Genomic DNA, 22,067 nt, shown 5'->3' with positions numbered 1-22,067 from the left:
GCTTATCTATTTTCTTAACTCGTTTTATCACACACAGTGCTGAAGGAAGCTAAAGACTATGTTGGGAGTATTATATGTAAGGCAGAAGAGAGCCCTGCAGGAGAGGCCAGCTGCACAGAGAGAAACTCGCACACACATGGGAAGAAGGTCCAAATGTTACTCAGACAGTGACCAGACCCTTGGAGCTTTAAGGTAGGAGTGCTAACAACTGTGCCAGCCAAAATTTCCAATTTCCCAAATGTAATACTTAATGGCTGTATAATATTGGCTTGATAATGCTGCGAGTAACCTCACAGGCAGTAAACTTTTAGTTTCTACATCACTTCGTACCTTTTGACTCTGACAGGAATGTGTGTGATTGTCTGTTTGAGTTGTTCTGGGGATGTGTGCGCACATAACGTTCTAAGGAAGGAGCAGCCTGTTTTCAGTGCTACAGGAAAAAACTTATCCTGTCATGTAGATGACCTTTGTTCATTAGCCCCTTTGAAACCAAAAAAAAATTCCCTTTCCTGATGCAGCCGAGGTGACAGTGTACACGTACTGTATCCAAGAGAAGGGCTTCGGAGTGCAGTTTGGCAAAGATTACTCTTAAGCCAAAGTCACAACAATTGTCGGTTAGGCTGTTTTCCAGGTTTATACCAGAGCCACATAAAATGAGAGTTTATCACTCTGTACTATATTTATGGCAGAGGTTTCCCCTGTTGTCAAGACAAGGCACAAAATGCAATATTCTCTTTAGTGTAAAAAGCTTAAACTCATGTGGAGTTCAAAGCGACTATTGGATCTTTAAAAAAAGTATTTAAATTGTCATTTGAGTGCACATTACCTCTTTAAAAAGAGTAAAATCTTGCAAACAAGGGGCAGGGGATCATACAGTTGGATAAAATATGAAAATGCAATTTGTTTTATAAGACAGAAATATTATTTGTATAAGTAATATACATGGCAACACATCATCTGGGTTATACACCACTTTTGATCATATCTTTGAACTCTACACATTAAAATTTATGTGGACTACAAATCTGATAATCTCACTGCTAGAGAGCTTGTATACATTTATTCTGTGTTTTATTTGGCCCAGACAATAACTGGACAGTTTCTGCCTCACTGTAATGAATTTAGAGTAGGCTTTTTCCATCATCAGTTGAATAAGTAAGTTGAAATGATGGGCAGATTTTTTATCTTTTACCATATATAATTATACCAAATTACAATACCATAAATGTATTCATTTGTAATTAACATACAACTTAATTACAACATCTACAAGAACTGTTAACAGCTTAATGAAAACTCTAGCATGAGAAAATTGTATAGAAACTACATGTTTCAGACTTTCTATTTTAGTGTTGTGGGACACAGCATCGTCAGTTGTGCTATGTTAAAAAACAGGAGTATTATTTATTTCATTCATTGCAGACAATGGCATGTCTTTACCTTAAGTGTTGGGTTTGAGGTAAACATGTGTCTAGTTATTAAGCTGATACCATTCTTGTCATTGTATTTGTATTATGCTCACAAGGTCCTAGTCGTAACACTTACCTGCTATATGTGCTAATTACAGATATAACAATGCTTTGAGGGTGGCACAGTGGCTAGGACTGCTGCCTCATAGCTCCAGACCTTGCCCAAGTACTGCCTATGTAGAGTTGGCATGTTCTCCCACTGGCTGTGTGGGTTTTCCTCAAACATTATAAAGACACACAGGTTAGCTTAACTGGAGATTCTAAAATGTAAAGTGTTGTGATGTGTCTGAATGTGCATAGTAAATAAAGCCTTGCATAAAATGCTGCCAGACGGCACTTCAGCTCATGCAACTCTGCACTGAAACTAAAATACATCATAGAATATCTTCAAACATGTGTAATCCAATTCAGTTTTGTATTTGGAATGGAGTCTATGTATCATCTTGGCCAAAGCGGTACGTTTTAATTGCGAATTATGGTTTCAATAGTCACTGTTGATATGCTAGCTCATTTTATTTTACTATCTTCAGTGGCAATTGCCTCTCTACAATAAATGAAAATTGAGTCCTCACAGTTGTACAATCAAACAAGCATATCATGTTCAGCTCAGTTTTTGCATGTTGATTCTAACCATTATTTATTGCCCAAACTGCAGATATTAAAGAGGTATGTAATCAGCAGTTTGTTTGCTAATACTTTAGAGTAGGAGCTGTAGGCATTTCCATCAGTGCATTTCATTATTTCTTATTGTTGTGCCACACAAATGACACACAGCAGTAAGAGACTAATAAATGCACTTAAGTAACACCTATTATAAAGACTCTGCTTATGACATCTTCCGACACACAGAATGACAAAACACCAATGATGACATAATATTTAATATCCAAGTGTAAATTAAAGACACATACTCTGATGTAGAATAAGTACAGTTGCACTCTACTGGTGTATTGAGACATTTTATGTTTTGTTTGACATGTACTGAGAAAAACACCCTACTGCGCATTTGTTTTCCCATTTATTTCAGACATCACTCTTCTGGCTTTTTTTGATTTTACTATTTGATGTCTCAATGCAATAATCAATTATGGCATTTTTCTTGGTGGCTGGATTATTGAAATAGATGATAAAAGGAATTTATCAGGAATATCACTGCATATATTTATTGTATTTTACTGTTTTGTTGCATATATGTTTCAGGACATAATGAAGTATTTCCATTCAAAGGATAATCATGAATTTTTCAGCCTGAACCTGAAAGGGATATTCTACAGTGCTGATTTTATGCATGGCCAAAGCTCCAGTGCACTAAAATATGTGAATTATGTAATTTTGGAGATTATAGTATTTGTTTTGTTTTTCAAAACCAAGTCAACATGGATGCCCAAAACCGTAAAATTAACTGCTGAGCTATCATTGAATTTCTAATGCTACAGAACAATGCTCCTTCTAAGATTTATTCTTACCAAATAAATGTGTACCAGAACCATTCCCCTTCCAGAGTATATCTCGTAGTAAAGAGAAGGGCTACAGAAGGTACAAAAAATGTTGACACCATGAAGGGAATCATAAAGGAGAATTGTGGAGTGATATTCACATGAGATAGGATTAGTTATGGGTCAGTTGATTAAATGTTTCATGAACAATTATACCTGAATAGACTCGGCACATGTTGGTTGACTAGATGGTTGTCTCCCATTATGAAGCAGCACCACATCCAACATTCCAAGGTGTATGCCAAGCTAAAGAGTCCAAAACTGGAGAAATTTATTTGGCTTTCAAAAATGGGAATGAAAAAAATCGGATACTTCACTATGATTCAGAGTCAAAACAACAATTAAAACCATGAAAGCAGTGTGATTCCCAAAGCCAAGATCATGTGCACAATTTTTAATCATGTTGAAAGTGTAGTCCATATTGACTGTATACCTCAACATTCCACATAACCATATAACAAGCCAATATTATGCTGATTGGCTTTTAAGTTTAAAGCAGTCAAAGAAAAGTGGTGAGGAAAGAAGTTGATCATGTGCCAACGCATGTCTTGCTCACACTTTACAGGCTGCTACTCTGTACAACAGTGGATTTGAGGAGATGCCACACCCTCCCTGTTCTCCAGATGTGTCCCTGACTGATGAAGATGTTAGCTACAGAAATGTGATTGCACAAGCAGCACAAAACATTACATCTGACTGGCAAAGAAAACCTTAATAAACGTTATAGTAAGTTCATTAGTGTTCTTTGGGAGTATGTTGAAAAATAAAACTGGTTTGCTTTTATTCGTGTTTCCTATTATAGGTCAGGCTTAAAATGTTTTGATCAATGCTTGCACATGGCAGGTAACAGATGGGGATACTGCTAAATGCAATTACATGTCAGCCAAAAAACAACCATTAGGATACAGCCAAAATAATGTGCTGGACTGTATGTATAATGCACTCAATGACATAATGAATAAGCAGTCTGCTTGAATTCATTAAAACAGCATACAGTACCACACGTTCAGATACAAGTATGAATAAAAACAAATGTATGGTCCCTAAATACAGGCCTGGAAGGGATGCTCACACATGCACTCACACTCACTCACATAGGCCCAAATTAGAGTCACCAACTGGACTGGCTTGCAGAGAAGGAGGACACCCAACCTGCCCTGGGGACAACATGAAAAGTATTCTTATATATAGACTGGCCCAAAAGTGAGCCTTAATCACTAAAAGCAATGAATGCATAAAGTCATGTGTAGTCAGGAAAACATTACATTAATGAGTAAAGACAGACAACTATCAGTCAGTCATTGTGTTTTCATAATTTTACAAATGCCAAATTACAATACCATAAATGCAGTATTATAGTGAGGGGTGAAATAAAATTTAAAGTAGTGGGGGAAGAGGTGTGTGTTCAGTTGGATATTCAGACACTTCAGAACAGATCTATGTAAAACACTCTCTTTGGTAGGAAATCTTTGCTGAGCCTCCCATCCTGTTCTATCCATTCTTGCAGGCATCAACGCTCGGCTGTGATAAGCACGTAAGATGTCGCCGGCCCCTCGTTATGCTAGCTATAGGGTGGGGTGCGCTGTATCTCTGGCTGCCTGATTGCACTGGCCAGTGTTTCTCACCATTTTAATAACTGTTTTTGCACAGATGTTGTTAATAAAAACCCCACCTTGCAAATATAAACAATACAAAAATCTAGACTATTCCAGTTTTGTTTGGTGCATATTAAATCAAACCTATTTGTCTCAGCAGGTATAGTTAGGCAGATATGTTCTTTGAAATATTAGTGTGTTAGCCCAGTCTGCACTCTGCTTCTGATCTTTTTTTTTCTGTGCAGCAAGTGCTGTATTCTGTGATTTAAAACAATAATAATCAAACATACAGTAATCAACACGCAAAATGAATTTAGCACAGGTTAATTGCTTGCATTATACAGTTAAATGATGCCTCAGTTACAGACTGTGCTTTTCAATTATGCGGCCATCCATGTCCTGCACCCAATACAAGACACATATACAGTGAACTGACACACACTTGATTACTTTTTACAGAGGGTATTTAAAATGACAATGTATCTTTGGTCTGTGGGAATAAACATTACGTTGTTTCACTGAGTGACCACTTCATGTATACCTACACATTTCAGTGGTCAGTCAAGACGGCATTGTATGCACAGACAAAACTATTTAAATTAGTACTGACGGATTGTGTGTGTGCAGCTCTGATGGACAATGGGTAGATGAGGGTGGCCTTGAATGCAGAATAGCAATGCAGTTAACATCCAGAGTGTGTATGTACTGACAACAACAAACTGGAGTTTTCAGTCATGAGTAAGTGTTTTGAGAATGGGCAACCATTACCAATAAATATGCAGATAAATGAATCCCTGAGGGCAGAGACAGATGCTGATGCAACTTTTGCAGATTAAAGAAGAAGGCAACAGTAGAGCAAACAACTGCGAACACAATAGTGGTTCTGAAATAGATAGAACATAATACATAACTTCAGTCACAAGGCAGGTTCAAGACAGTATACTCATTTTAATGCGCTAGCTTCCTCAGTCACAAAATCAGCACTGTGAACAAGATGAGATGGAACAAACTGTGTGTTGTAACATTCACCACCAGCTAACAACTAAGACACAAAGTGAAGACTGATAAGGATTAACATCCCTGTGCCACCATACTGTCAGAAACCTTAATGTATCAATGTCCTCCTGATCAATTTTAGCTCTTCAGAGTGTACCAAAGATGGTTGTCAAACACATAAGAGTGGTGAGTATCTTACAGGGATGGCCTTGAGGGCACACAGGGGAAGAGTGGCACAGTCTTTGACCCAATTTCCACTTCTGCCCTTAAAATGGAAGAAAATACCCCAGAAGAAAGACACGAACATCACTTCCACTCCTCTTTCAGCTCCATCCTATACAGCAACAATCTATAAAAAAAGACCACTACAGGAAGTGGAGGCCATTTAAGTGAAGGACATATCAGTGTGTCTGACAGAGGACTTTCTTTTTATGGAGTGTTTTTGCCATTTTTTAGCATTCAGCAGTTAAGTAGTATTTGCCAATTTAAACTTCAACTTTCTTTGCATCTCATTTCATTTTATTATCTTACAGGGACCCACATAGTGTACTTAATAACATGGCTATAAGAAAAAAAATGCTGTGTAGAGTGATATTTTTTGTTAATGAGGTTTTAGGTCATTTTAGCCAGTACTGTCTAGTGCCAAGTCTAGCAAACTTCATTCTGGTAATTTTAAGACAACACTGAAACAAAAACATACAGTAAATATGCCACTGTATTGTAAATGTAGCTTTTGAACAATTATGCCCCTAATTCCTAATTTTGTTGTAATTTTTGGCCATGTATCAAGAACCACAAGAGACTGCATCTTTAAATTGGCCAACATATTTCTTTTTAAAATAGAACTATAAATCATGATGTTGCTGTTTCTCTGTCTTCTCTTCTTCTTTAAAATGACAGTTTCAAACAGTCTCACTCAATGTGAATAGACTAAATATGCGCTGGTCATTGTTAATGGTCGCCATCATTACAAATCTGTAGCCCATTTATCTAGTTCAGTGTCATAGGGAGTTGGTGTCTATTCAGGATGCATTGTCTTTTACTTAGCAAATTCACAGTTTGCCAGATTTAGTACCAATTAATCTAATGAACATGAGTGACGTGAAGAAAACTCTATACGGATAAGGGGAAACAGACCAACACTAACCACTGTAGCACAAAGGCACTCCAAGGAATCACTGGGAATTATGATCTTGGATAATAAGTGAAATGTAATTGGCAATAATAATAATGGACAACTTAATTATAATGACAAATTAATAAGTACTAAGAAATTATAACAATGGAAATGTAATGTGAATTATAATTAAAGTAAATGAAAATGTTGATAAATGAAAAAGCAAAGGGAAATGTTAATATTAGAAACATGAAATTATTATGATTCAAAGCAATAGTAAAGGACTATTCAAAGGTTACATGAATGATAATCAAAATGTAGTGGATAATGTTAATTATTGAAGAAAAACGGTAAATCATTATAGTCAAACAGTAACAGGAAATAATAAGAAATACAATTAAATGGAACTATTACAATGAAATGCTCTAGCCGCTATCAAAATTTCATCCTTTCTTAGTTGTAAATATTTTCACTATGAGAGCTTATCAGGGCCCCTATGCTACCTTATAGCTGCTCTCTGTCCTCACCAGGTCTTTGTGTCCACTGTTGTGATTGTTCCTCAGTTGTGCATCACTTCCAAGTTTTCGTGTACATAACAGTATCACTTAGCTGGCTAAAGTGTTCACATTTTTCTTTAGTTTGATATTCAGCTTTCTTTCTAGTCTATGACTCATTAAAAATGCTGAGAGAATAACTCATCAATCATGGTATTTCTTATCTACCTGTAAATTCCTAAAACTGATTAAAAGCTGTCTGCTACGTTCCATGATCATTTGACTACATTAATTTCAGTTGAACTCAATTTCTCAAAATAAGTCACAGGTGTACCATCTTGATGAGGTTTGCTAGGAAGATATTTTAGGTGTGTGTAGCATTCTCATCTGGTATATCTAGTGTAATGGGAAGTCTTCTTCCCAGTAGCTTCACTTGAAAGAGAAGTGAACACACGCAGTACAGCTGGCCTCCTGTTGAGGTGCCATTATCTCATCTAAATTGGTGTGTCAATCCCACAAAGATATTGAGATGTTCTGGAGAGTTCTTGTTGACACCCTACCATGCCCAGGGACCCCTAGATGGGTGGACACAGTGTCTACAGGCTTTCTCCTCTCATCCCTTACATGGTCTTCTTTCTTTCATGCTGTGGCCACCTTTGCCTTCACAAGTGGTCCGGTCTAAATTGGCAGCTTAGAAAACACAGTTACTGTCTCCTTAATCAACAAGTAGCAATTTACAAACTTATTATGGTCACAGAAAGTATTTGTGATGGATGTTACTTGCACTATGGCTACATCCACAGTGTTAAGTGTTCACTTAAAACTGCATTTTTAAGCCAAAATGATCTCTGTCCACACTAGCATTTTCACATATTTTATGAAATTATCTAGGTCCATACTAAAAATAAAACACATATGCTGTAGATGTTTGCTGTGTGCATCACCAGAAAAAATCCTTTAAAGGGAGGTAATACCACTGGCCCTGGGATTTATCACAAAACTGTAGTGACAGGTAAATTATTTGCCTTTAATGCATGTATGCTGCCTTCAAAGTGTACAAAACAAAATGTATATGCATGCAGGTAAGCAACACAACAATTGCCTTTGAAAGCAGCCTTTTTGTGCCTGCTATGCTGGTATATGGTTTTCTTCCATGAAGGGTAACCAGGCAGGGAATGAAATATCAAAATGAGCAGAATCTAAATCAGGGAAGAACACATTAATAAGCACAAACCAATCAGAGTGTGAATAGAGTCTGTGTTTTCAAAAGTCTGTTTTTGCTTGTCTGCATTACAATGCTGAGGCTACATTTTCAGAACTATACAACTCTGGAGGTTGTTTTCAAAAGTCTGTTTTCAAGGGTTGAAAATGCAGATGCAGTATCGACAAAAGATGAAAACCAAGATTACTTTGTGTTTTTTAAATGCAAACATAGTAGTACAGACAAGGTCTATGTGTGACATCATAAATCATGATCGCTATATATTACTAGATAAAACATAAGCCAAAGGTTTATTTGAGACAGGAAGAACATTGATTAACTGTTAAGACAGAAAGGGTCACTCTCAAAGTGCAACCAAAGCAGAACAAAGTTAAGAACCCAAAAGCTTTAAGTAAGAATCTGACAGAAGCTCAGATCATTGGCTAAAAGTGTCTTGGCTTTAGGCCATGGAACAATGGAAAGGAAGCAACCCTCTATACGAAGTAATAACCAAAGATCCGGTGAGCAGACCACTCGATATTTACATATTTAGATATTCAGGACAACAGGAAATGTTTGTGTTAAAAAAGAAAAACTAATTTTCAGGAGGAAGAGAAGGTACAAAAATTAAAAATAGAATGTTGACTTCAGGGCTGCAATATCTGATCATTTAAATGGTCAACTAAATATGTGTGAAAAATATTCCACTCAACTTCTTACTTAATAAATTTAATGACCACACTTTCTTTTGATAAACATTTAGTGTAGGGCTTCTCTAGGGTCTTGTCTTACAACACATTTTAGTGGTTTGAATTCTTGAGGGCTAGAATGTCCTCGAAATTAAATTCTTCTTTCAATGAAATTAGTCAGTCATTCTGATCATTCTGGAAATTCTTAGTGATACTTTAAAATCATATACTGTATTTACATTGCAAGACATAAAATTGTTTCATACAGGCACAAATTATACAAAAATTATCATGGGAGGTTAGAATGATCAAACAAGCTAATATACTCTTGACCACCACTAGAGGGTACATATCAAGCCGGTCATAAAGAGGTGATAACCAGACAGGATCAAATTAAAGAGAAATCAGGATGGTCATATCGATGCTTTTACAAGGAAAAAAGCAAGACATCCTCTTGAACCGTATGTTTGGTTTTGTGCAATTGCTGCACTCTCAAATGTTTTAAAAATTTAAAATAGCATTAGAGAAAGTCCAGAGAGGAGTGAGCAGAGTTTCAGGGCCACTAAGTTAAGATATATGCATGAAGAAATTGGATCAGTCCAGTTAAGCAATGAAAGATTAGGAGGTGATATGACACGTGATTAAAATTATGGAGGGAATTAGCATAGTGGGTGCCAGTTTTTACTTTAAAATTATTTTCAGCTAAAGCACAGGGGCACATATTTATTAAGAATGAATTTTTCACGAATGATGCAAAAGATGTCTTCATACAAAGGCCCAAAAATTACTAAGCAGTTTAGTAAATAGTTGAACTTTGGAAACTTTAAATTATAATGGCACAATGTTTTGAAACAAGTAATGCGGGATCAAGGAGCTAAATTGGGCTGTATATTTTATATTATATATATATATATATATATATATATATATATATATATATATATATTCAGCAAATCATTTTTATATTCGTAAAGAACACTGAGAATGCCTTATCAAATGTTTTTCAGTCATACAGACAACTGAGTGAGTTTCATATGAGACAAATCGTAAATATTTCTTATTTCAAATGCTGAATTCAATGTATCACAACACAAACAGGTTGTACAAAACTCACAATGAGATTAATCCAGTGAGGACGGTTTGGTGGTGTTTAGAATGCTTACACTAATGGTTACCAACATCTGCTGAGATTAGACGCTCATCCATAAACTTCCAGTACACACTGTGAATTTTGGAGATGGCTTGCAAACATGTGACTCCCTTTTTGCTATTCATTACAACATTTGCAATTAACCACATGCTCAGGCAACCTGGACTACCATTCAGTAGTCCAGGGGTGCAGAATATATGGCCTATGGGCCACATACGGCCTGCCACGAGGTTTTGTCTGGCCCGTGATCTGATCAGTGAAATACAATAAATATTGTCTGCTATTTACGTATGTGTACTCATATACATATTCGTATAAACTGCAACAGAGGTGGTGGAAACTGACTGGTTGCAGTTTCTAATTTATCCAGCAAATGGAGGTTCTGGTTTGCACTTTGACTTTTCAATCGTGTTACTAGATTTGTTTTTTTGTTTATTTGCTTGTTTTGTATTGTTTGTCAAAATAGGGTAATTTTGGTTGGAAAGGGCTGGTAACCTTTCAGATTAAGAGTGTTTTAGAATGAAATTCACTTTAGTTTGGGCTGATATTTTAATAAATCTTGCGGATTTGACTAGTCTTTCTGTTGGAAATCATCTTATATATCTGGCAGCGCTGCTTTTTTAGACATGTGAACTTAACTTTTTTTTTTTTTTTGCAGTTTACACGAGATGTTAAAATGTCTTTATCTAAGAAAAGCTAAAAGATACCAGGTGTCTTCTTCTAAGTAGAAGCCTAATGTTATAACTGTAATGGCAGTTATATGGATTATATTATATTCTTAATGCAGAAGTGATATTCATCATACAATTTAATTTAAGTGAGTTTGAGCTTTTATGTAGCATATTAGAATGTCGTAGGCATGATTATCATTGATTTTATATATATATATATGCTGTTTTACTATTCAGTAAATATCTCAGTCACATGCAATGTAAAAGTGTTTTAGAAAAAAAGTTTATTGTATTAAAGCAAATATTAAAAACTTTTTTTATATACTTACACAGTACCATAAAGGTGATAGAATTAATGATTACAATATTTTATCATATACAGGTAATAATTGATTGGATTTTTGTGAGGAACTGATCTGGCCCCTGGGCTCTGAATTTTTTACTTATGTGATCCCCGTCAATAAATGAGTTTGCCACCCCTGCAGTAGACAGACTTCAGATTACCTTCAACAATGGTGATACTTATCTTTTGGGATTCAGGTATAAAGATGATACAGATAACAGTATAATCCAAACTGCATTATTAAAGTGCCCTGGGTGTCATGGCGAGTTCCTAAATCACCTACAAAAACGAGATGTAACTGTTGTTCGTTATGTGCAGGTTGACTGTGCAGTGATACACTGGGGAGATCCTATCTTTAGACGTATCTCCTGCAGAGTGTGTATAGGACACAATGCCTGCATACGAATGATGTAATGTATTATAGGGTTTGCAACAACGTACCATTTGGCTTCTCTATGACTCAGTGCCATGAAGGATAGCAGTTTATAGGGTTATTATGGTCATGAGTACAGCAAAATTCTTTGCATGTGTTTGTATTGGCAAGTGCGATTTATTACTATCTGGAAACACATGTATATGTAAAGTTCAATTCTGGAACAATATATCCTTCATTTATTTTTGTTTTATGATCCATTCTTACTCATGTGTCACCAGTTGTACACTGGAACATTCTAATAGGTTCAAACATTTTTTGCATAGTTTGTATATCCATACATTCACTTTCTGAATTTTTCTACTACAGGATCATTGATAGTTCTGACCACTCCAGCTGCAAACCAAATACCAAAATTGGACATGATATGTATTGCATAATACTGCAGGGCACACTCACATGTACATTCTCATTCCCACCAGGCCACCTTTAGAATATGAGAGTACATCAGACCCCCATAGACATAGTCATACATTGACGCACTGCCTATGGAGAGTCTGCATGTTTTCCTTCTTGTTCACGTTTGTTTTATTTATTTATTTATGGATTACTCTGGTTTTCTTCCCACATTAATAGGACATGTACATTAGGTTAATATGTGATTTGAAGGTGGACCTGTATGAGGAAGTGTGTGTGTGTGTGTGGGTGGGTGGTGAGTGAACTCTGCATTGGACCACTGCCACATCCAGAGGTGGTACCCAACTTGTGCCCACTGCTGCTGGGATAGTCACTGCAAACCAGAAATGGATAAGTGGCTTATATAATGGATAGATGGATGTTGGTTGGACATAAATACACAGGAAAGTGCATAAGACTGGAACTTTTCCATAAGAAATTACTAAGAGATACATTGCCTGAAGAAGGGGCCTGAGTTGCCTCGAAAGCTTGCATATTGTAATCTTTTTAGTTAGCCAATAAAAGGTGTCATTTTGCTTGGCTTTTCTCTAAGAAATACACAGAAATCACATGACTTTAATGAAAAGTCTCTACTGGCCAGCAGGTCATATGATTGTAAATTTTAGATTGTCTCTGTGCTTGTAAAGATTTAAATATGCCTTCACTGTACCATCATTCAGACAAGTGTAAAACTAAATGCCCTGAAGTCACCATGCCCCCTCCAGCACCAAAACAGAATTTGTTATCTCCAATCTTGTAGTCTTCAGCTTTTCTGGAGATTTCTTAGTTGTACTTTTAAGTTATGAATTCTGCTTCATGTGCCTTTTTGCGCAAGTGTAGGATTTCCCTGCTGTTTTAAGATAAGACGGCAATGACGCAAACTTCACATCGTAGGACATTTTCAGCCTTCTGATAAGCTCCCCCTCTCTGTTTATGAGAGAATATAAAAAACAAAAATTCAGGAGTGTTTGCTGAATGTTTTCCTTAATTAACATGTTTACTGCCAGTTGATTGATCCACAAACTGTAAATCTTCAGAATGGCCAACCTCCATGTTCTGTATTCAAAATATGTGCAGGAAAGTTAAAAACTGTTAAGTTAACTGGTCTGAATAAGGTGATGCAGTCAAAGTGTCCTAACCAGAAACTCATTTTGTTTAAAAACTCTTGGATTAAAAGGCCAATGATGAGAATGTCAGAAATTAATCTTCAATTATAATCCAATATTTCTAATTTTATCAGATAATGAAAAGTAATGGGATTGGTGCTTTGGGTTAAAATGACCTGGTAAATGCACAGTGTACAGAAGATTTTATATTCACAGTAGTATGTTCATCTCGTCCAACCTAACCATCAGTCCCTTTTTGGACTGGTTTCGTCCAGTTCATGGTCTCACGGTTGCTTTATCTTTATATATGTAAATGGCTTGTTATGTTAGAAAGTACAACACTGCACTTCAATCCTGTTTTCAAGTGATTGCTTCATTTGGAGAGACTGGGCCAGAGGAGCCAGTCTACAATGGGGCATACACAATCAAAACAACCCAAACCCATGTTATTCAAATGTTTGAAGCTAAAAGCTTGTGTGGCAACAAGACCCACAATGCTTCCCAGTTATTGAACTTACTCTGCATTATTAGTGTAGTGGCACAGTTGGCAGTGGGTTTGAATTTCATAATTATTTCTGTAGAGCTTGTGCCTCATGGGTTTCCCTCTCAAAGCTCAAAAACATGCAAGGACAGGACACTAGATATGCCCATTATAAGTGACTGCAGGACTGTATGTGAGCAAGCCCTGCAATGAACCGGCATTATATTTAGGGTTTGATCCTGCCTAGGGCCTGATGTGGCAGGAATGTGTACCTGACCAGGAAGAGTAGATTAGAAAATGGATGGAAACTTATCCAGCAGAATATCTGCAAAGTTTGATTAAGAGGTTCTCTTATTCTAGTGAAAAAATTACAATGAAGGTAGATCACCCATCCCTTTTATCTTTATCAATCAATTATTCGTGCATTTTCTAAACCTGCTGATTAGAAATTTACAATCAAGAGAGAAATGCAGGTTATAAATTGTTACTTCTGACTCAAAGCACGAATCATATCTGGATAAGATGCCAGTCCATTGTATGGCACAATTACACTCACTAATGCTCAACCAGTTTAGAGCTGACGGTTTAACCAGTATGCATATCTGTGGTATATGGGAGCAAACCTTGTGACCATGGTAAGAAAGTGGAAATCCCACACCCACAGTGGCCAAGCCAGGAATCAAACTGCAGTCCCTGGAGCTCAATCAGTCACGCTGTCCGGCATAACTCTACGTGGACACACCCATGGCCAGCCTACAGCGTCTTGGGCCTGTTCTATCTACAATCTAAGATTCACTCCAGGGTGTGCACCCTCACCATTCTCATTTCTGTCACACAAGGGCTGTCTACCATTTCTTTCTAGCACTCCAGTTAGAAAGAATTTTAGGCCTAATGTGATAATTTAATTGATTGAGGAACAGATAATGGCTACATGTTTTTTTTTGTTGCAAGCATTTGCAGTTTTCGAAGAGATATGACTTCTTTCTCCATAGATTCCTTAAAATCTGGTTAAAGGAACAAAATATACATTTGTTCTTCTCATACCAGTATTAGAGAAAATAATATGGTCCTTCTATATCCTTGGGACATTCCAAATGCACAGCCTTAGACCACTTATCCATTTTCAGACCCACTTATTTAGTTGTGTGTCACAGGGTAGAAATAGTCCTGAATAAGACTCTGTTAGCCCATAATTATCGAAGTGGTTAGCTCAAGGTAATACTTCTTACTCACTTTGATGCTTATGGATATATAAGACAAACAAAGTCTATGTTAAGGTCTTCCTACATATGGGCAAATGGCTGACAGACAGTCCATATTTTAAATTGCTAATGATTTATAAACATGAAAGAAAATTGAGAAATTCTGTAGTTAAGAAAATAATAGTAGGAAAATGAACTCAACTCATCACCTTTGAACAGGTTACAAAAATGATTAAGCAGTGTATGTTACGTGAATAGTGCATGAATGAGAAAATAAAATACTAATAAATGAGTGTAATAATGGATGCCAGTGTAATACAAGCTATGTTCCCATACTCACATTTGTCAAGGTTAACCTAAGATGCACTCTTAGGGGTTTGCAGGTTAATCTCAAAGCAATCCAAATTCTGCAGGAGTCCTCACTGTGTACTACAGATGTTATATTTAAAGATTTATCTAAACTGTGGGCTTTCTTTACTTAAGGAGAAGCCAGCTATTGTCATCAGATGATGTGTGCGAATTAAAGGGACACTGAGCAGTGTGCACATATGAAATGACAATGTAGTACATCTGCTAAATGTGTTACTCTAAAACTTTATTTTTATTTCTGTTTTGTTTTAATTATTTTTGCTTTATATTTTGAACAGGCAATGAAACATAGGTAATTGAATTCAACATGCTTAACATTCATATTTTTATTTTACAACACCGATTTTGCATCTCTTTTGCTAAAATCAACTAGCCGATTGAAATAACAAATATTCAGTTTTCACTGAATCCAGACATTTAGAAATCTGTCTTCTCATTAGGACAGCCATTCTTCCATCCACTTTCTGAGCTCTTGTTTTCAATTACAGGGTTAGTAAGTATCTGGTACAAAGCAGGAGCCCACCTTGGACTGGGCACCATCCTCCTACACTATGGCCAATTCACAGTCACAAATTAACATAGAATTTATATTTACAAGTACGACAGTGACTGAGCCATAAACTACACCTGGAAAACAGCTTAGCACGGTGGCATCCATCATTAAGTTATAAAAGTAAATGAAGTTATGCTCCCATTTAACTCTTAGAAATAAAAAAAATTCACAAAATAACATCCTTGTTCATTGTGTGCTGTTTCACTTCAACGTATAGTTGCATTAAGCTCACGACATGATATGTACATTTAGTAAGCAAAATATTAAATTGCCAAAATATATGCCTTTAAAAATTTAAATCTCATATTTAAAATGAAGTTGAACACAGTGCCTGGTTCATTATCAAGAAGAGTTAGTATTGATTCTGCATTACTCTTTGAAACATGTCTGTTGTGAAGTTACCAGATGTTACTAACCTTAACTTCACATATGAAATTTACTATAGTATAATATGTAAAGGAATTGAAAAGAGTGTCATAGTTTGGAAGTGTTGCTAGTTTTTTTGACATCATAATTTTAAAGTAACTAAACCAATTTAAGCAATGCCACAGAGCACAGAAGGATATTGTGGATACTTTTAAAGAAGCTCAGGTAATTGTATATGTTCTGACACCAATATATTTCAATTAAATGTCGCTTCCAGGTTTACGCGTATAATACAGAATAATTAGTGTTGTCCATTCCACTGTCTGTTTTATGAATCCATTTTTTCAATTCCTAAGGAGCACAGCTCAGCATCATTAGGCACAAAACAGAAATAAACCCTGGAAGGCTAGAATTAGATAAACAGGTTAGAAGATGGAAGGTTGAACTGCTGACAGCATGTAAGAATTCTGGGCACTTTACAGAATCACTGAGAGAAAAGACAACTGCCGTGAATAAAAATATAAAATACTCTGTTGTCGCTGGATTTTCAATAAAGCATTGAACTGTTAGTATGCTGGAGTCCATTTTTTTTATCTAGGCAGCTGAGGAAAATGTAACTTCTTGACCATCTCAAAAAAAGTTTGTTTGTTTCTGTTTAATGCTACTACTACTACTAATACATTACTGTTACCCTATTAGTTATATTCATTAAAATATAATAATAATAATAAATTATTCACAATTATTTGTATTCATATAACAACACATTCCTGTTACTATTATATTTAATCCAGTGCAGTACAGATTTAACATTTCATTAAGCGGACGTTGTGTTTCCTCCATGACATTTTTAAGAAATATTGTGTAACAAATCTAAAAAATTCTGAAGAATTCACCAATGCTTTTGTATTTTTTTGAAATGGAATAAATAAAAGATGACATTTTTACAAAATAAGGAGAACACATAGCTTTTAATACAGTAAGGCCCTTTTCAATATATCTCATGACAGGCATGTACATGTATACACATATAAGTACACACACCACTGTCAGCATACTTTTTCACTTTGTCAAAAAACGAACAGTTTCAGTTTATTAGATGTGTAAATTGATTTAATGAAATCAATTATAATGGCAGCATAGCAGGTTTAAGTTTTGTAGCTATATTTATTAATTACACTATAGATAAGTGCCTACCTCCTTTTCCTTTCCTTTCTGTCATTCATTTTGATTGTTCTCAATCCAAGGGAAAAAAAAAAAAGAATTTTTCTTCTTTGTTTTGTTGTTTGCTTCTGGTCTATTCTGTCACTTTTAAAACAGAGCCCATCACTTCCAGGTGTAAAGAGTGTGCTGAGGTTGTTTGTTTCACACAGAGTGAGCAAGTCGTGTGGCAGATACTTCATTAATCAAGGACTAAAGCCCACCCACTCAACAGGGGAAATGGGGCCCTTCTGGGTCCTAGTGACGTCTTTCTTAGAATTTGTCTACTTATGTTCTTTCACTGATAAGTAACCCTCACCTCTATACTGTACTATACTATACTGTATTACCGCATTAGAAACTTAGGTTCACAAAAAAGGGTGACATGATGTGTTTTCATAGTAGTTTATCAGTGGGCAAGTCCTTCTTTATAGAATGGAGATGTGTTGTAGATGAAGTGAGGTTTAACTTTGACTTGTAAATACTTTATGTAGCTCCTAACACAATTTCTCTCTACTACTTTCTCTTTTTTATTATTATGTATTTTATTTTATTTAGTGGTGGCTCTGAGGCTAAGGATCTGTGCTGGTATCCAGAAGGTTGCCGGTTCGAATCCCCATCACTGCCAAAAGAGATCCTACTCTACTGGGCCCTTGAGAAAGGCCCTTAACCTTCAATTGCTCCAGGGGCGCTGTACAATGGCTGACCCTGCACTCTGACCCCATGGGGTATGCGAAAACTAACAAATTCCTAATACAAGAAATTGTATAAGGCGAAATAAAGAACAAAAAAAAAAAAAAAAATTACTGTGTTTCTAGCAGGATATCTGACTTTGTGGACTCTTCACATTCTCCCTGTGTGTATGTGTGTGTGTGTGTCTGTATGTACTGAGAGAGTGTGAGAGAGAGGGTGATTTAGTCTCCCACATCCCAAAGGTACACAAGTTAGGCTGACCGGCGATTCTCACTTGGACTGGCATGAGTGAGGGGTGCACGTGAGTGTGTCCTGTTGTTGACTGCTGGCCTGTTCAGGGTTGATTCCTGCCTGATTTCCAGTGTTGCCAGGCAAGACCCAAGTCCCCATGAACCTGAATTGCATTATGTGGGTTGGAACTGGAAGGATGAATGAACTTCTTTCAACACAGTCTTGGGCAAGAATAGCAGGGTGTTCAGGAAAACCTATCAAATTGCTCAGTGAAAAGTGCTCAAGGCCACACTGCATTACACTGCACACAGACCCCCAAAAAAGGTGTATTCTGCTGGGCACAACTGGTTCCATAGGTCTGTTCAGTTTTACATAAATACTAACAAAGGGCATGGTGGGCAATTAGTGTAAAATCATAGCACAATCACATGTATGTATGTATGGAGTTTTTCTCATGTATCTTCTGCCATTTTCCCTCTGCACCCCAAGGACATGCAGGTTAGTTTGATTTGAAAGTTTTGGATCAGTGAATAAATGAATAAATACATAAAATATACAGGTATATTTAGTCAGCAATATGAAACAATGCTTAGGATGACTACCTTATTCTGAATCCCACCCAATCACGGCCTGTGTGATTCCCATGTCTGAGTGGATTTTGTGTGCCCTTGTGCCTTTGTAGTTTATTCAACTTAAAAAATAAGTGCAATGACCTCCATCAATAGCTTTATGTCTAGGGGTCTTAGCCTAAAATTGTTATTACTCAGGATCCGGGTTATACTTTACAGGACATAGACCAGCAGTAGTCTGTCCATGCAGTCATTTGCATCCCAAGTCTGGTAAAGCAGCACGTAGTTCCTTGACAGCTACATTAAAGTGTTGCGTGAAGGAAATAAAAAAAGCAGATGGTGGAGATCAAAGTGATCTGTTATCAAAAGGTCTGCTCTGTCAGGGATAGGTCAACCAGTATTTATGAAATATGAGCCTGCAAGAGAGAGCATCAAATTGCATCCCAGCAAGTTTTTATTAGCATGGATTCTTAATGCAGCTCTGCCATTTGAGGCCACGTTGGCATTGACACATCTTTAAAGGTACAGCGGCTGAGGTTTCCTGGACACTATGAACAAATCCAAATTGTATTATGTAATATTATCTACTGTTGTATTCTGCTCTGTACTTGTAATATGTCTGTTGCACTATTATATTGTATTGAAGATTGCATGTGTTCTGTTCTGTATATTATATTGTGTTTACCCCCCCCCCTTTTTTTTTTTTAAAAACACCCACTGCACACACAACCTACCTGGAAAGGGGTCTCTCTTTGAACTGCTTTTCCCAAGGTCTCTTCCATTTTTCCCTACAAGGGTCTTTTTTTTTTTTTTTTTTTTTTTTTTTTAGAGAGTCAAGGCTGGGGGCTGTTAAAGCCCTTTGTGGCACTCCTTTTGTGATTTTGGGTTATACAAAATTTAATTATATTGTATTGTATTGTACAGTGAGGAGGACATTTCTTGATGTCAAGGTGTATACATTGACGCTTTGCGCTAGATTTTTCAATTCTTCCCACAGAACTCATTCCATTCAAAAGTGACATTTAAGGAGCAGCAGGGACCCCAAGCAGCACCAGTGCTGACAGAATGGGGATGTTGGCAGCAAAGCCAATTTAAAAATCAAAGTTGTCCTGATAAAACTAATCATAAGATCCAGAGAGTAATGTTGGGTGCATTCAGGTCAGACTTATCATCCTTTGAAGGGCACCTCAAAAGGAGGACTGAAGAGACTGGCCACCCCTCCATAAACAGTTTAGTAAACTGAATTGACCTCATGCAACAAAAATGCTTTATTTTCATAGAATCTCTGTGGTTGCTCTTCTTTTTAGCCTAAAAATTTTAGTGAGGATTAATATTTTAAGTCTTCAATCTCCTGCATGAATTAGTACAACCTGATGATGGTGGTATATTAAATACTTTTGAGGTTGCCATAATTCAGTTTGAGTACTGAGAAAAGCACTATATAAAGAATTATTATTATTTAATTTGCAAAATGTTAATTCACTTTAGTAATCCCACAACCCAGGATGTGTTGATTATTTATTAAGGGCTCACTTGTGCCAGAGAGCACTCTAAACAAATACTGCTGCATGAACTAAGAATTAAATGGTAATATATAGTAAGGTACAGTGGCCTGATTGTTTTAGCCATTTAAACACAACATATAAGCCACATGACATTAGTTTTATTTCCTCTAGGTAGATAAGTTTGATCATCTTCTTAGCACTCTGGCAGAGACCACAAAAGTTGACATAAGGGATGAGGAGCCCCACTAAACCATTCAGTCGTATACACAGTGGACAGGGGCTTAATTAGCATGAGATTACGACAAACACTTACTGGGAATTCCTAAGTTATGGGCAATAGCTGCAAGCCAAAGTCGCCAATCACAAAATGACTGGAACAGCTTGTTTGTGTCTCTTTGCTTTAGTTGGACTGCCGTCATTACATGTGTAACAATATTTAATACATACATCAATAAATGTCAACATCTGTGTCTTTCAAATATGGAGTATGTGTGCATTTCCCATGCATTCATTTCCTGAACTGACTTCTACCATTACCAATTTGCAGAAAAGAGCAGCACAGTGGCGCAGCAGTTACTGCTGCTGGAGCTCCAGAGGCCTGGGTTCAGATCTGAACCCAATCATTGCCTGTATGGAGTTTGAATATTCTCCCTGGGTCTGCATTACTTTTCTTCCCACATCCCTAAGACAAGTGCCCCAAGTTAATTAGAAACTCTAAAGTGTCCCTCTCTCGGTGAACACAAAGAACTTGTTCAGCATTGGTTTAGGCTGCCAAGACACACACAAGCTCCCCAAGATTCTGAACTGTACATTAAGGTTTTAAAACAGGTAAGATGGATTTAGTTAAAACAAAACAGAACATTTAATAAAAACTGAAGATGTCATTCAGTAAGGCAAAAGTCATCAAAGTGTCAAGCAAATAAAAGCATACATTTTCATATCTACGGACATCATCTGATAAATTATGTTCCTAAGGCCCCTAGTTAACAAAACTTCATCATGTACTGTGTCAGGCACTTAGGAAATGTCTGCCCCTTACTGGGAAGAAGGGATTTGGGGTAACATTAGCTTACCGGTCATCCTTTCAGTACTGTAGAAGAATCATGACTCTGCCTCGCCTTCCACTATCGCTACCTTATAACGTTGCACTCACAGAAAATTGCAGACAATATTCAAATCAGCGGACCAAATTGTTTTATACTGAAGTTGTGAACTGCTGTCTCTTGATTTGTCATCTGCCATCTTTAGTCTTTGAGGACTAGAAAATAGGGTAGTCCCTTGTGCATTTGCAATACTTTGACAACTCATTTTTACTTTTGTTACAACAGACTCAAGAGAAATAAAATACTATATACTTAGTACTGGTTAAATACTGTATATAAAACTGTATATAGGTTTAGAGGAAACATCCAAAACTTTGATGCTTTTCATTTCAAGCAGCAAATATGAATTTCATACAGGTCTGTTTCTTTATGATCTTCTCACAAAATACCTCAATACCTTTCCTATTATTATTTAGATTACAGCACAAAATCTAAACAATGGATAACAGCAGTAATAGCACAGCAGTCTCTGATTCAGTTCCTAGAGCAGTAGGCCTTCATTTCAACCAGCTTCTTAGTTAGAAGTCAACTAATGCATTTAAAGAACTTGGATTCACAAACTGACAATGACTCCCACTGCAGCCATGGCTTTTACATTGTGGAGTCCTTCTTCTTTACAATTGTCTTTTGGTTTTTTAT

At 36.6% G+C, this 22,067-nt stretch overlaps 1 protein-coding gene across 3 annotated transcripts in view; it reads right to left on the bottom strand.

Moving 5' to 3' along the window:
• Positions 1-17,525, bottom strand: part of LOC114653514 (endothelial PAS domain-containing protein 1-like) — a 50,027-nt gene extending 32,502 nt beyond the window's left edge. For all 3 annotated transcript variants that reach the window (XM_028803877.2, XM_051922070.1, XM_051922068.1), the window contains exon 1: positions 17,325-17,525. In XM_028803877.2, the coding sequence (XP_028659710.1) occupies positions 17,325-17,353 (29 nt within the window). In that variant the 5' untranslated portion in view covers positions 17,354-17,525. The remainder of the gene's footprint in view (positions 1-17,324) is intronic.
• Between the last annotated feature and the right edge of the window lie 4,542 nt (positions 17,526-22,067).

Source organism: Erpetoichthys calabaricus, chromosome 1, assembly GCF_900747795.2.
Source record: "Erpetoichthys calabaricus chromosome 1, fErpCal1.3, whole genome shotgun sequence".
Taxonomy (NCBI): Eukaryota; Metazoa; Chordata; class Cladistia; order Polypteriformes; family Polypteridae; genus Erpetoichthys; species Erpetoichthys calabaricus.
This window is presented reverse-complemented; position numbering and strand designations above follow the sequence as displayed.